Genomic DNA, 17,263 nt, shown 5'->3' on the forward strand with positions numbered 1-17,263 from the left:
TGAAGAAAAGATTGAACATGGATGGTCTTGTTGGACTTTGTCTTTGTAGATCCAAAGGCTGATGTCCACCTTACTGCTATGTTAGATCTGGTCATGACAGGCCTACTTCTAACTGATTGTTTTAGATGATCTTTTTTCCCCCCAGATTTCTGAGAAGGTAAAACTTTACAATACAATACAATTTTTAAGATTTATCCTGTGACCCCTTGTTGGAACCACAGCATTATACAACCTTGACCCAGCCTGTACAACACAGACTCATTGAACTAGTTGAATGAATAAACAGTAGACTGTACCTGTATGTGCCTTATATCTCCACATTTGGTCTCACTGGCTATTATGACCTACTTGTTACTTATAGTAACAAGTCATTGGTCTATTAGTGATGACTATGGCTCTGTTAAATGTTGCAGCAAGGTGAAGTCAAGCCAGTTCGCCCTTAATAATCTGAGAAAACCATATTATTAATATGCAACAAACAAAAATGAAAAGAAATTAATTCATGTATTTAATTTGGATAAATATGTTGACTTCACGTTGAGTCAAAATGTAAATATAGACTGTATTTGCAGGATGGAGGATATAAACCAGGACGCAAGATAAATTGCCTGGTCTATGTGATCCACGGCTGGGGACGGGTCAAGCTCTTTAATTCAACTTTAATCCACCCGTCAACGCGACACGCCTCCTCTGTGACACAGGGGCATGGCTGAGAACTACAAATGGACGGATGCAGGCTCAAGAGTTGTGAAAAGTTATTGCATATGAGTTGTTTCTCATCTCAAACGAGCAGATCACACACGGAGAGGTCTTATTTTTCGCGACTTGTTAAATGGCGGAGGAACTGTTAGTGGAAAACGATGGAAAAACAAGCGCGGTGAGTTTTGAAAAATGTTTATAGAATTTATTGAAGTGTAACCAAAATGCATTATGAGTTCTTAATGAGTTAATGAATATGTGACATCTGTTATTTACCACTTTTATTTTGACATATTTTTTCCAAATGACTGTCAGTACAGACAGAGCTTATTACACAGTGCATTTTAACCAATCATGAAGAAATACCTAGGAGTCTTTGGTGTGGAAAAGTTTGTCAGTGTATCAAAATTTGCAAATGGAAAAAAAGACTTTTATCTAACCTGAATCTTTTAAAAAACAAACCAACAAAAAAGGTTAAGAAAAACAACTAAGGACTTAGGTCTTAAACATGGTTCCCTACAGCTTTGACCAAAGTGATGCAACATATGAAGAGCTGCAATCTGACAGATAATCAAGCTAAACTGACCCTGACTGGGCACCATTGTCTGCTATGAGCTATTTTCACATGTAGTCATCTAACTCTCTCCCTCAGGCTATTACCTACTAAATTAAGTTTCTTTAAGGCATCTGTGCCGTTATTGTTCAGTCAGAGCAGAGAGTTTCCTGCTCTGCTCTGAGTCTTTGTATTACCACATCAACATTCTGCATGTCCATGGCAGTGCATTCATTTTACTCAAAATATAAGGATCTGGGATTTTGTAAAAGTTTATTCCATCACAGTGAGAGGAGTTGTCATGGGTGGGGTTGTCATGTGATTATTTGTGCTGCTACCAGTTTTCTCCATTCCCCATCCAGAGGTATGGACAGTATAATCCTGCTGACCCTCTCCCTTGGAGGTCAGCTAAGCCTAATGTGCTGGAATTTAGGATGGCAGCCAAGAGGGTAGCTCCAGGCCATTCTTAATGAAAATACAGTAGCTTGCCCCCACCTCTGTGAAGACAGCATGGGGTTGAAATGACTTTGGATACTTCGGGTGGTCAACTGAGGTGCCCAGCTTGGTTTCAGAATTGTTGTGTGGCCCATTAGTGAAACAGTATGTGATGTGAGAAAAGATCATAGCATTGGCTGCCTCTGTTGTTAGGTATGGTCATATATGCCTAAAATTTGGCAGGTTGAATTTGCTGGTACTGGCTACCATTTTTCATATGCTTTTTAAATGACAAGAGTTATTTAAAGTCAGACACCACCTTGAGCTGTTCTCCATTAACAAAAACATCAGGTTGGACAGTTTCAGAAGGTCTGCATGAGACAGGTTAATTCATATTCAGGTGTAAATATGAATTACTTTGTTTGCAGCTTGTTGTTGGTTCTCAGCATGAACAAACAGAACTGTGTCAGCATACATTTGTATGATTTACAGGCTAAAGGTACCCGGTGGCAATTGGCCATGAGCTAAATGTATTTTTTTGTTTTGAAGCTAATGGTACCTGGCCTGTGTCCAGTTACAGGTTTGTTTCACTTCTTCTGATTTGGTCACAGGGATGCAAACTCATCAGTGAAAAAAGTGTCAAATATGTGGGGAAGGAGTGGGGAGGTGGAGGGGACATGCCGAGCACAGAAGCCAGGAGTGTTTTTGTTTGACAACTTAGAGGGTGTGGTTCTCATATGATTCCCTCATTGGACCTACATGAATACACATAAATAACAGGTGATGAGTGAATCACAGAGAGGTGATTTTTAAATGTATTTTGTATGAGAAAACCCATTGACTAGGTTACATATGCACACCTTTTAGCTTAATACAACCTGTCAGGCCACTGGACATTTTTGTACTGACTCTCACTTGTTTGTTCCTCAGCATCTCACAAAGTCACTGCTGGCGGTGGCTTTCCTGGCCTCATTCGGCAGCTCCATGCTCTATGGCTACAATTTGGCAGTGGTCAACTCGCCCGCTGAGGTTTGTGTCACTAAAAGATCATCATTAACAACATCATCGTCATCATGATAATCATCTGAAATAGTTTTCATGCTTTTTCTGATGAACCCTGGGGTAATAATGGATGACACTTTTAGATGCCCTTTTAGATGTTAATGGAGATATTAAACATCTGATTGTATTTCATTGTCATGCGGAGTCATGTGGGCTTGTGTATCAAATGGAGAAGATGCTGTGTGCCTCACCATGTCATTGATGTTCTGTCATTTGTATCCATCATGTGTGTGTTCTGTTCCTGCGATGTTGGATTTGCTTGATGTGACTAAGCTCTGAACCATTCCTGTTTGGTCATGGACAGTCTCACATTGAAGCATGTGAGCTTCAGCTCCGTATCTAATGCTAGTGTAACGTGCCGCTCTGAGGAGGCAGCAGGGTTGCCTGGTCTGCAGCAATATTTTAATGTCCTACCAAACTGACTCCAGCTCAGCACATACACATATGCCAACACGGCACACAGGTGCTGTAATGCTCTCTGTGACTGCCTCTTGGTCCCAACTCTAGGTACTGGGCTAGTTTGGATTGGCCACTGTGCTGGTTTTGTCACCCAGACCTGGCAACACTGAGGGGTTACATGGAAAGAGCTGCATCTGCTGTTTTGGGTCTGGTTAATGCACAATCCTATTAAGAATGGACATGACCAGTTTTCAACAATTTTTCTCCTTTTGGTGGATACTTCTTCCTGTTGACTGATGGATATAGATTATAGAAACAAAATTAGGACACTTGGCATCTTTACTACTATACTATACTATATTAGCTGATGTGTCAATTTCTTTATGTGATTATAGGATCTTTGAAATTGTCTTAAATGAAATAATTAGATATTTTTGAAAAATGTCCTTATTTACTTTCTTGCTGAGAGTTACATTAAAACATTGATACCACCTAACAGAAAGGTAAAACATTTCATTTGTGGGTTTTATGGGAAATTACATGCTGTAACTGTTCCTTAGCATGGCTAATGTTAGATGACACAGGCTAGCTCTTTGCCCCTCATTTCTAAGCTAACCTTACCACTTCCGAACTCCAGCTCCATATGTAACACAGAGAGAGACAGTGGTATCAATCTACTCATCTAAATCTGGGAAAGAATGTGAATAAGTGTATTTCCCAAAATGTCAAGCTGTACATTAGCTCTGTGGAGGCATAAGAGAAACAGCAGCTTCCACATGCAACGTAGCTGTAGCCTACCACCTCTCACCTGTAGCTTGCCCTGTAGTGATATCCATTCAGAAACCACTGTGGCTGAAAGAGTAGCATTTCCTTGTTCAAACTGAGAAAAATGCTCTGTCACACATATTCCAAATTACCAGTGATATGGCTTAGGTCAAACATTTAACCATGGTCCATGTGACTTCAGTGCTCTTTGAAGGATCCACTACTGTGTGTCATCTGACATTACTTATGGCTGTGTGCTCCAAATCAAATTTGAGGTTTGGCAGATGGTTCAATCAGTGAGGTGAGAGAAAATGATTATAGCTTTTCATAGGATACCTAAAAAGCTAATGGTCTGGCTTTGTGTGTCGTCGTAATCATATTATGTTTAGAGAGAGCTAAACTTGTCACCTACTTCCTCAACTGTTAATTTTATACAGATAGCCATGGTAAAATGGGAGAGATTTGGTGTTTGGGTACCAATACTACAATGTGTTTTTGAATCTTTGAAATCATTATGTATCAGTAAGCCTGAAATGCATTGGCCCTGTAATAATGAATGGCAGTAATTACATTTTGCTTAAAGGTTGGAGGAAAGAAGCAGGATTTGGTTTAGGTACAAGTAGAACAAAAGTTGAGGCCAGGTCATAAGAAGAAAAGAGAAAATCTTTGATATGAATTGACATTATGGCTCTTCATTGGTGTTGATGAACTCATTGTTATTTTTCCAGCAAACCTCCATACAGCTCATATGAACTCAAAGCACAAAGCAATGGAGCTTGTTGCTAACATTCAGTGGAAGTCAGATGATCAAATATGAATTTATCCCCACATTGATTATGAACACTAATTGTGTTTTTACAGTGTCACATGTGTGTCAGTGAGGTCTCTAGACTCTCAGTGGGGCTATATTGTTATGAGGGAACATCGCATAGGATACAGGGTTGTGCCAGTGATACACCTTAACATGTGCTCTCATGAAAAGAGGGACAGGGACACTGAGAATCCAACTAGAGATGCATTGAATTGACTCTCTTCCAAAACCTGTTCTGATAACTAAACTTGAGCTGAGACCAGTGCTTTTCTTTCCCACCATTTCTGTACACCTCACTGCCTAAAACTGAATGACTGGCAAAAATGTGGAAGGAAACGTAAAGGATGAAGTGTAACTGCACATCACTTCTGAACCGTGGAAGTTATGAGCTACTATTTCTGCACTGACATAAAGTGACACTGCAATAAATGAACAGCGCAGAACAGAAAATAATGGGGCTCCTCCTGTGAGAATAACATTTGAGTAAGAGGAAATGGCAAACATAGATAAATAAGGCACAACTATGCACAAGTGCTTGCTATGGTACTCAAAATTCAGTTGGCAGTCTGTTGCAACTGGTGGATCAGTCATGTCTGGCTGATACCTGGTCCACTTAATAAGATTAATATTAATACTAGTGCTGCTATCCAGTGTATTGGACCTATGTGTCCCTAAATCTAGCAGCACTATGTAATTTTAGTGTCAAGATTTACCATGCTTTGCATTGTCCACTGCTTGTCTAATCAGACAAGGTCATACATACAATAGATGAACCACAATAGGTCTCTCTGAAATCACACAAATGTTATGTATGTTATGCTCAGTTTCACTTTGACACATTCTTCAACCATTAAACCCATTTAATCAAATCGCTGACAATCAGGTCACTGAGGCAGAGTAAAGATGATGGCCTTCCTTTGAAACAGCAGATCTATGTACATTCTCTAGCCTGATCTCACATAGCAGATGCACTGGCTAACTTGGTTGATTCTTCCAAGAAAGGTTAGATCTAGGTCAACAGGACTTGGGTGTAGATACAGAGACGTTTCACCTGTCATCCGAGAGGCTTCTCCAGTTCTGGCTAGAGAGGAGACTCAGGTATTTGACCTTTGTGGGGTCATTTTTAAGACCATTTGATGTCATATGGTTTGTTAGTGCTCCTCCTACTTGTTGTAACAACAGTCATTAGAGTCACTGGAGTAACATGAGGCCAAGTGTGAATGGTTGTTAAATCTTTTGGGAAGGGATGAAAGGACAGCATTGTAGGCTGGGGACAAGTGGTGTTGTAGACCTCCTCCTCTGTTGAGGGATGGTTTCTCTATTTTGATGTAGATGACCCCACCCCCCTACACTTCTCCTACAGTTCAACCTGAGATGCAGATAACACAGGCTCATCCCAAACAGCCTCTGTCTTGGTTCTACAGTGAAAGGCCACAGACCTGAAAACATCTTCATGTACCTACAACCACGTTCAGTTGCCCTCAATTCAGCTTTTCTTGGATAACCATGATCTGCATGACTCTTCACAGACATACTGATTAATTCTTGTTCTGCCAGCACAAGGCTCTTGCAAGATAGTAATTACAAACACACACTGGTCAGCTATATGTCCGAACTATACAAGGACTTCCAATTTATGCACGTGTTGGAGATGATGACATTCATGGAGCAAATTGGACACACACAGTTCATAGAGTTCCATGAAAAACTGATTAATGAAAAGGTCTCTCTCTGTTTTTTGTAATGAAACCCTGTCAGAAACATCAGTTCCTTCAGATTGACAATAGAAGTATACTGATAAGTGTACTAAAACCAACTCTTATTTTTGTCTCTTTTTTCAGTTTCTTGATGTTTCACTCACAGACCATGAATGAATTGTGTCTCTTGAGATAAATTAGATTTAATATAATGGATTCTGCAGGACAGTCTGGTCTCAGTGGAGTCACTGTCACTGTCAAATAAATATGAATAAAATCTGATGGATATTGTTGTTGGCCCTTACAATATATTTTTGTCACACCATAAGGACAACCACTTTTATTTTATCAAGCATGCAGTTTATGACCTCTTTCTCATCAAACATGATTTGACTTTGACGGTGGGGGCTCGCATAAATAAGGCACATGACAATGCCAGCGTCTCTTCATCCCACCCCCCACTGCAGCTTGCACCCAGTGCTGTGGAAATGTCAAGACTAATGTTGACATTTGGATGTGTGACACTGGAGAAATAATTAATGATGTAGATGTGTAAAATTGCATTGGCACTATTTTTTACCATGTTCCAGGTCTACTGGAGTGATGGATATACCATAATGGCTCAGGGTTATAAGAATTAAATCTTGAATATAAATCTTTAATAGTTGTTTGTTTTTGTTTTTTTGTTTTTTTCTTGTTTCTTTTTTAAATGATTTTTTTAAAAAGGATGTGTGGGTGAGAGAACAATATTTTTGGAATTCCCTGTGGGCTGTGTATATTGTGATAAATTAATTTATTTGTTCTCTTGCTTGTTAAAATTGACTTAATTTGTTTCTTCTTTCTTCCATCAGTACATCAAAGACTTCTACAATGAGACAATGATAGAAAACTATGACTGGACCCCAGATGAACGTCACCTCACTGTCCTGTACTCCCTCACTGTGTCGATCTTTGCTATTGGTGGGATGACAGGGGCCCTGCTAGTAGGCAGACTTGTTACCAGATTTGGAAGGTTAGTGTGTGTGTGGATGGTTTTGTGTATGTAACTCATGCTCAGTGTATGTTTGTGTTTGTGTAAAATGCCATCGACCTTTGCTTGTGCCAGTTATATACACCTTATTCATTAAGAGGATACACTGTGTGTACGGACAGGAAAGGGACGCTGGTGAGAACCACCATGCTGGTGTTTATAGGAGGAGCTCTGATGGGCTTCAGTAGAACGTGCAGGATGCCTGTGATGGTCATCTGTGGACGCTTCATCACTGGGGTACACTCAGGTAAGCCTGGCCCAAGTCTGTCACTCGCATCCTCAAAATAAAACAGAAACTACAGGTAAATTAAGCAAATGGGGATGGTTACAGTTTTTTGCAGATCAGTAGATGCAAAGCTGTAATAGCACATTACAGGAAGCAGAAAATCTAAAATCTAATGTAGATACTCAAAATTGATTTTCTGATTTTCATTAAAACAATTCATATATCAAAGTTCTGCTTATATTTGCCTGCGTTGCCCACACTTTCTTTAACAGGTATCTCTCTAAGCGCGGTGCCAATGTACCTCAGTGAGATCGCCCCCAAAAGCCTGCGAGGCTTCCTGGGCCTCGTTCCCAGCATCCACATTTGCCTCGGGGTCTTCATCGCTCAGGTCCTGGGGCTCCATGAGCTGCTGGGAAAGGTACTGAAATCAATGTGAAATCAATAAGTTGCTTTGTACAGTATGTGAAGAGGCTGTTCCATAGTTATATATAAGAGTTGTTTATGTAACATGTCCAGCTGGCCCACTAGCTTTCCCACCCTCCCATGTATGCTGCAGAACTTGATCAGGTGATGCTCCTTCCATCTGCCTACTTATAATACATCAGATAGAGAGGAAGAGTGTCAATGTGGCAGCTGCACAGAAAAATAAAGCAAAAAAGAAAATTTCCTCCCATTTCCGAATAGCTGTCTGCTCTTTAGAGAGGCTTTTTTTAAACATTATATAGAAACACTATGTAGACTAATGAAATCTGCTGATTTTTAGTAAGGTATCATGTTTTCTTCCATACAGGAAGAACACTGGCCTCTTCTCCTGTCCCTGGTGGTGTTTCCTACTATGGTCCAGCTGATGTTGTTGCCATGGTTTCCAGAGAGTCCACGGTACCTGTTGATAGAGAAGGGAAATGTGCATGCCACCATCGCAGGTTAGAAAGTGGATACTTCATTTTATTGTTTCCTAAAGTTGTATTTGTTTATATTTGATTACATGGAGTAAAGATTGTGCCATAATCTATCTATCTCAATAAACAGTTTGTCTCTCTGCTCTTTAAAATGATCATCATTCAAAGATCATGACATCTTCATTGTTATTTTCATCACATCTTAAAAGTTTTCTTTCTTTTCTATAGCCCTAAAGTGGTACCGTGCAAAAGGAAATATCCAGGCAGAGGTTGAGGAGATGCAGGAGGAGCAACGCTCTTTGTCCTCCATCCAGACCATTTCTGTCAGGAGCCTGCTCATGGACCGCTGTGTCCGCTGGCAGGTCATCACCATCGTGGTCGTCAACATCAGCATGCAGCTGTCTGGCATTGATGCGGTGCGTGGAAGAAGCATTGTGGGACTGTTGTCTTTTCTGTCTTTGTGAGTGTGTGTGTGTGTTTACATTTTGGATGTGCAAAGACACACTGTGCACTTATTATAAGTGAGTGAGAGCACCTGCTGCTACAGTTCCCAGCTGTGCTCCTCCCATCTGCACCTCCTCCTGTTCAAACATCACAGTCCCTGCCACAGTGCAGTCACTGAGTGACCAAGCAGAGGGCAACAGGACTTCACCTCATTATTTCCCAGACCTCTCTCTCAGTGTTACCCAGCATAAGAAGGTCCACCCATTCACACACAACGTCAAACACATCCTTGTGATCATTGCTCCATGTGGATGGAAGCTCTAGACATGCTGGCTCACATGCTAGTATCATTTCCCAAAAGGGTTACACCCTGCCGAGTCCCACGGTCACAGCTGTTCCAGACAGGAACACTGGAAGGCTTCAGACATGCATAAGAAGCCATGTGTCCAACCTCCTTGTGCAATACACAGAATGCACAATTAGATATTTCAAGAGAATTTTAGGTTTTTCTTACAATCTTGGTCATTTTTAACTTCATGTAACACAAACTATTCCCTTGCAAAAAGAGAAATAAGACAGCAATTTTCACAAAAAAAAGAAAAGGGAAAAAACATCAAATTCCTTCACAGTATTTGTAACAGTATTTATTTTTTGTTATTTTCTAGCTATCAAATTTACAAGAGGTGCTAGCCAAATATTAAGAAGTGGCAGGTATAATGTATGCAATCACAGAGTGAAGGTAAATGCATGCTGAACCAAGGAAGCATATTGTCCTGAGACAGATGCTACAAGACTTTTGATTCCAAAAACTTGAATTTGTTGTGCTCCTGTTATGAAGTGAAGCTCATTCAAGTTGGCTTTGGACTAATAAGTTCATACTTGGTCCCCTCTCCTCTTTTTGAGGGTAGTTTATCAAGACAATTGTCACGTTTGGTGTTAGTGGTCAGGTCAAGTCACGTCAATTTTATTTATATAGTGCCAAATCACAACAGAGGCTCTCTCTAGGCACTTTTAAGAGCAGGTCTAGACCGCACTCTTTAAATTTTTATATTTACAAAGAGAGACCCAACAGTTCCCACCATTACCATGCACTAGGCCAAAGTGGCAAGGGAAACCTTCCTTTTTTGTACTTTTGCAGATGATGTTGTCCTTTTGCTGTTAAATGGTTTGTTATACAAATCAGAACAGTCTGTGGTGGAATGTGACACAGCCAGAAACTGGAAAGCTAATGGGTTCAAGTATCATACATGAAGGCAAAAATAATCATGGCACTAATTACTGGTTAGTTGCTGGTAGCTTCTGCAGTAAATACATTGGAAAAATAAAGCAAGGTACAAGGTGCTTGCTGCTACAAGCTTTCAACACAGATTACAAATCTGACTCTTGGACAATGTAAGGAGCTAATCAAGGAGGATCTCAGAGTTGAGTTGCTGACTCTTTGAATTTAGAGGTTTGAGAGAATTTAGAGGTTTGTTGAGACAGGTGCAGACAAGGTGGACAAAAGGGATTACATCAGTCAGCTGTTCTAGAAACAGCTTTGGTTTGGCCTAGGGGGGCTGGAGGAAATCTCAGAGGAAACTATGCCATGGCTGCTCTGCGTTCCCTGCTGCCACCACATGACTTACGTAGAATATGCCTGTGAATGGATGGATGAAGAAGACCATTGAAAAATGAAGTAAATATTCCTATTTTAATATATGGGTGTAAATAGTCAAACAGCAGTTCTTTGAGTCCTTAGATTCACCAGTGTTTTATGGGTTGAGCAACATCTAGTGCTTCTGTGAAAGAACCGTTCATGTGTATAAACGCAGAATGCCTCTTTTGATAGAAACACAGGATTTCAATGTAGTGAAGAAGATCTCAGTCCTATTAGTATATACTCACACTTTATCAAGACAATTCAAATGTTCAAAACAACATAACTTGCCCCAACTTTTAACTTTCTAATTGTTTGTGTATGTTTCTGCTTTTAGATACTTTGGTGCTGCAATGGTGATGAAATGCTATATGTATGGTTACTAAATCAACAAGACAGCATTTAACTGCACCGATCACGATCTTGTCCACACCTCATCAATGATGGATGTTGCATCAGCAAAGTGTGATTAATGAGAATACACAAATTAATTTCAAGGGGAGCACTTGTCAGGAGTCCATACTGATGAAATGCTGTATCTCAAATGCATGAGTGATGTTCAGCCTGATGATAATGATCACTGTGATGCATCACGTGGAAACACCAAATAAGCAGAGCGACTTTTTGGCTCCTCGAGAAAGAAAAAACTTTGAGTTGCAAAGCATCTGTTTATGTGTGTGTCTGTGTCTGTGGTTTAACATATTCACCATGTTGATAAACTTTGTGTCATTGTCAATTTCAGATCTGGTTCTACACAAATGAAATATTTAAGAATGCAGGAATCCCAGAACCTCATATTCAGTACACAACAGTAGGAACTGGTGCCATTGAGGTCATCTCTGGGATGCTGGGGGTGAGTAGACATCGTAACACTTTAAGATTACATTATTATATCTCTATATGTATTTTTATATAGTGCTGGAACAACTAATCATTTAACTGATTCACTGCTTCTCTCATTTTTGTATCATTGTGAATTGAAAGTCTTTAGGTTTTAGTCTCATCGCCAGAAGGGCATTGCAAACTAGATAATGTTATTAATGCTGTAGTATGTGGCACTGGTCCATACTAAGTATTTGTCTCTATTAAAATAAACATTAATCAATAAACAGTACAATGATGTGACAAATATTATTGACTTTTATGAGACCTTAATTTCTCATTTTTTTCCTTTGACTTTGTTTGTATGTCTATCATGGACAGCACACATTAACTGATTAAGGCAAAAAGCTAATGACTGTTGACTTGTGTGTTATAGTACTTAATGTGTTATCTGTGTACCAGTAGACACAAAATAAGCTGAAATGAATGCTCAGAGGAATAAAAAGTCATAAAAAGTGTTTTCTTCATTTTTGGTGATGTCTGTTGTGGCCAGCCAATAACAACAGGTCCTGCCTCTCTGTCCCTTTTTCAGTGTTTCACAATCGAGCGTGTGGGGAGGAGACCTCTGATGATTGGCGGCTTCCTCTTCATGGGACTCTGCTGTGCTGGGATCACTGTGTCTGTCCTCTTACAGGTACAGTGTCATCTAATGTCCTGCTGGTGTAGGAATATATTATATTAACATGCAGATTGTGGCATAGGGCATGAAGTGCAATGTTTTTAATGGGGCTAAGTACATTACCAAATTTACATACAACTAAAATCTATGTCTAATTTATAATTGGTTTCCCTTAAAACTCACTCAGTCAACATTTTACACAAAATATTTTTTGCATAAAAACCTCTTTAAGAATATGAGCATAAAAGTAAAATATTTACCTTCTCTCTCTCTTCAGTAAACAGCTGATTGAACTTTGGGAAACCCCTACTGACTTATAAATAACAGTACATGCAAGAAAGTAATTATGTGTAATTATGGAGTAAATGTCAGGAGCTGCACGCGGTACTTATCATGTTACCTATATGTTACATATAATCAGAATTATTAAATATATTAAAATGAATAATTATGTAATACTGTACAAATTGTTTACCAATGTTTATAACTCATGACTTCAGACTCATGACTCACGTTGACCAATCACAGGCGCAGCTGACCTTCATGCGCTACATCAGTGTGGGCTGTGTTGTCGGGATCATTGCTGGCTTCTGCATAGGTCCAGGTAAATGCTTCAGTGACTCTACCCTCTCTGCATCTTGCCTGAAATCTCTTTCAGACACTTAGAGTCAACTTTTCCCATCCACAGAAGACAGTACTAGGTTTGGGCAGTCCTGTGTGTAAGGTAACACTGCTCCCTGCTGGATGCTTGCACAATAGCAGGCACCAAACCCTAAAACCCAGCATCCCTCCCTCCCATCTCCTCCTCTGAGTGTGAAGAGATATTGTATTTCATTAGTCTTGTAAATTAGGAAATTATAACTGCCACACTACATCCATTCCCACAGCCATTTGTACACTGGATGAGTTGAGTGAAGTGAATTAAGAGGCAATAGTTTACAACGTTGGGAGCCATGTTGAGTGGACCTGCGAGGATGATGAATTAGAACGGATCTGGTTTACATAGCATCATCCGTCAAGCCGGCAAAATCTATACTTCGGCACACGGATGAGGATTTCTGTTGCTGCAATTAGACTTTTAATGGCTCATTGTTCATAAGCTAGCCGTGATGAATGTGGTTTGCTTCTCACAAAACCTTGCATGCGCAATGACGCCCCCCATACATACCACAGATGTTGACAAATTATAGCCTAGTTATTGGTTTGATGATATTAAACCTTCCTCTATGCAATTATCATGCACAGATAATGAGGACATCATTCGGAAAGCTCTTCATTAGAGCTTTTACTAATGTATATTTCTCTTTCATAGCTTTCACTTCTAACAATGAAGAATTGTGTGTTTAAAAGCTAAGACAACATCTCATGGATCCTACATATCAAACTAATGAAATGCAAAAGTCCAGGCGAAGCTATTCTGTTTCTTGTTCAGAGTTGGAGTTTTGCCAATTTGACAAACATCTTCCTCTCTTGTCAATCTATGATCGCTGATTAATAATGAACACATAATGAAGTACATGCAGAAAAAGGAGTGTAATATAATAGCGCTGGGGCTTGAGGAATGTTTATCATTTGTTTTATCACATTCTGTTTATTTTGAATGACTGCCAAAGAACAGTCCAGAGTGGGAATATTGATAAACTAATTGATGAATGAAGACGCTGATGTTAATTTCCACAACACCCGACGGATTCATACAATCGTACTGAGTGATTAAATGTGATTTGTATTTTGACGGCTTGATAGGATGCCTAGTTAGATCAAAACCAATGGATGAGGTGCATGTGGAGTGAACCATGATTAGCTGAGAATTTTGCTGTTGTCAGAATTTGTCTTCTGAAATAATATGTTTTTGTCTCTTCTGTGTAGCTGGTGTGCCGTTCCTGATCACTGCAGAGCTGTTCAAGCAGTCACACAGACCGGCTGCCTACACTGTGGCCGGCTGCCTCAACTGGTTGTCCAACTTCACCATCGGCTTCGTCTTTCCCTTCCTAGAGGTCAGAGAAAACATATACTCTACTTTCAGTACTGTTTGCAAACAGTGAAATTCAAATTATTTTTCTCAGAGGGCATTTTAAGTTTAAGCATGTGACTTGTTGTGTATGATTTTGAAATCAAAGCTTTTGTTTGAATCTATAGCTTAGTTGGCTTTGAGAATCTTGACTTCATCTTGACTTTGCATCCAGCATCTGTTGTGGCTACACTTGCAGTGTCAGACACAGGGCAATAATGATATGGGCTGTCTGGCTTAGTCTGAGTAGAGGTGACTCCCCAAATACCAATAAACTTTAATACCAATTAAAATTGCAACCTCGCTGTCCCTAATTATCCTCAGTGTTATTCCAGGCGAACAGACTCAAAGGACAATGATCATTTGTGTGGAAAGTGAAGTGGACCTTAATCTTTCTGTTTTAATTTCACAGAAAATATGTAAAAGGAACAACTTCAGAGCTGTCAGAAGCTGTATTTTTCACTCTGAGCGAGAGTTGCAGCATTGCAATCTTTGTAAAAATCCCCTCCTGGACCATCTCTATATTGTAACTGATAACAATTTTCACATCTGAATGTGGCTTTGAAAGCAGCTGAGTAAACAAAGCCTTGTTTGCATGTCATATTTTAATATTTTACAGGTCTAACTCCCCAACAGCAGTTCCATGTAATATTCAGTTTCCCCTTTAAAGCTGCACATGTCAGTATTTTTATATTAACAATGGCTCAAACAACTATGTGTAATGTGAACAATGTCGCTTGTAGTGACACTCCCACAGCCCACAGCTTTACTGCTCTAGTTTACTCTCACCACTCTTATCGTCCACGTATCCAGAAGGAGCAGGCAGCTGTTTGTTGTTGTTGTTTTTTCTTAACGAAAAAAGCTTTAATATGATTACTGTGCTACCTCCTCAGCACTAAATGATAGACAGACAACTTTAGCAGCCAGCTGGTGAACACAAAGAGCCAGATATTTCCTTCAACAGCTGGTGGAGACCTAAACAGAGCAAACAGAAGACTGAATATTGGACATACAGTCAATAGGGGGGCAGAAACATGCCTTCAAATGAATTATTAGCCATAAAAACTTTATAAGGTGGTAAAATATTAATGTTGTACTGACAGCTTGTTTACCAAGTGGCCAAAAAAATCAACAAACTTGACATTTCTGAGCCCCTATTTGTATTCTTTTAATCAAAGTTGCACTTTATGTTGCACTGTCCTCTCACTACAGATGGCTACAGGTCCTTACTGTTACCTGATCTTCTGTGCAATCTGTTTGGGAGTGGCCATCTACACCATCTTCGTCATTCCTGAGACCAAGAGCAAAACCTTTATGGAGATCAGCCAGATGTTTGCTGCCAAGAACAACATACTTGAAGAGGAGTTGACTCCCAATGGTCATTTGAAATTGGCTATAATGAACGGCTATGGAACCCTTGGTGAAAAGTAAGGGCCCAAGAAAAGGAAAGAAGAGGTGGATCTACATGTTAATGATGGTTTCTTCTCTTAGTACGGCAGAGGTAAAAGGTGTGGCCACAGGGAGATCTGCTGCTTTATTTGAAAACTACAAAGACCAGTGCACACATATGGATAAATCACACACGCACACACACACACACAAGAAATATGGATTAGCCAAAGTGTAGCTCCTGTAAATTATGTGAGATAGAAGTCATGTGGTGTCTCAAATCAACCATCAGTGGCATTTTAATCCATTTGTCAGCATCTTGCAGCATTTTTACACTGACTGAGTTGGTTTCTTACAGTGCTCTTGGAAGTTTTCATCTCTGTATTAGTTCCACTTCTTCTAAACACATCCTGTGATCACTTTGTTGTTCATGTTTGGTGTTGAATTCCCTCTGTTGCTCAGTACAGAGTGCATATATGTACTGTATTCAACTCTGAGGCAGTGGCAGTGCTTCCATCAGCGTACTGAGAGTAGGTATGAAATCCATCTCTGAGATGTTTCCCTCAGCAGTTAAAGGCAATGAGACGTCATGTGAATAATAAGATGTATACTGTTATTGCTTGTTTACACTGGCGAGCTCAAGGTCTTGATAAAGAACTTGAGCTTTGTCTTGTCTTTCTTTTCATCTTTCAGTGACTTTGTTTCTCTTTTACTTAAGAGAGCTGGATATTGTGGCTACTGTAGTAGTCATTTCATATTTCTTGTCCAAATATACAGTATGCACATGTATGTAAAGCTTGTTTAAGAGTTGTAATTTATCAAAATATCACATCAAAGTAGCTGTACAAGTTTCTTCAGGTGTTTATAACTGCTATTTGTTTTACAAGACCACTTTGTATAATACATGGTGGTGTGACGACGAAAGATATGAGGACTGTTAAAAATATACACTTGAAAATCTGTCTCTTTGTTGTTCTGCTGTATTGGCTTTTCTGAACGGCCCTCATAATCACAAAAATAAGAGCAAAAAACAAACAAAAAAATATATTCATGTACAGGAAGCTATATTCTAAGTTTACCCCACTGTACCATCAAATCCAAACAGCATTTCTGAGCTATCGCAACACTTTAGTTTCATTTGGGGCCAATGTTTACTTCACATTCATTTAGCTGTGGTGACACCAATGACTGGAAGTTGCCTCCTTACATGGAAAATTAAAATACAGAGAAATATCATCATCTGGCATTATTGCCTCTCACCAAAAACAACCATAAACGTAACAAACAACAAACAACTACTTGCAATTACAGCACAAATAATCATACATCATGAAGCAAATACCTAAATAAAATGTGGGCCTTGGACAACCACAGCCAAAGATGATTCCCAGCACTGATGTTATGGAAGAACACTGTAGAGTAAAACACTGCAAGTGGTGCAATACAGCACTCTTTACTTTATAAGGGGTTTAGAAGTTTTAACTACTAGATTTACTAATGGTTAATTAATAATATGCCTGTAAATTCATTCTCATTGGAGACAGTAGCTGTTCTGGGGCTTTCAATCATATTTCATGACCTTTATCAGCAGATAGAGTTCACCCACTTCTTGGTGTATATTGTCTAACAAGAATAAGAAATCTAAAAGTGGCGAGAAAAAAATCTAATTGGAACATCTATAATTCCCTGTGCTGATGACAATCATA

The 17,263-nt window shown here is 39.5% G+C and overlaps 1 protein-coding gene across 1 annotated transcript; it reads left to right on the top strand.

Moving 5' to 3' along the window:
* Positions 1–774: 774 nt before the first annotated feature.
* On the top strand, positions 775–16,352 carry slc2a15b (solute carrier family 2 member 15b). The gene is made up of 12 exons (XM_018664600.2): positions 775–877; positions 2,618–2,716; positions 7,273–7,433; positions 7,574–7,698; positions 7,950–8,095; positions 8,468–8,600; positions 8,805–8,992; positions 11,399–11,509; positions 12,071–12,172; positions 12,686–12,761; positions 14,027–14,154; positions 15,381–16,352. The coding sequence occupies exons 1-12, from the start codon at positions 833–835 to the stop codon at positions 15,597–15,599; spliced, it is 1,533 nt and encodes a 510-aa protein (XP_018520116.1). The 5' UTR covers positions 775–832; the 3' UTR covers positions 15,600–16,352.
* The last annotated feature ends 911 nt before the right edge of the window (positions 16,353–17,263 follow it).

This window comes from Lates calcarifer, linkage group LG5 (genome assembly GCF_001640805.2).
Source record: "Lates calcarifer isolate ASB-BC8 linkage group LG5, TLL_Latcal_v3, whole genome shotgun sequence".
Taxonomy (NCBI): Eukaryota; Metazoa; Chordata; class Actinopteri; family Centropomidae; genus Lates; species Lates calcarifer.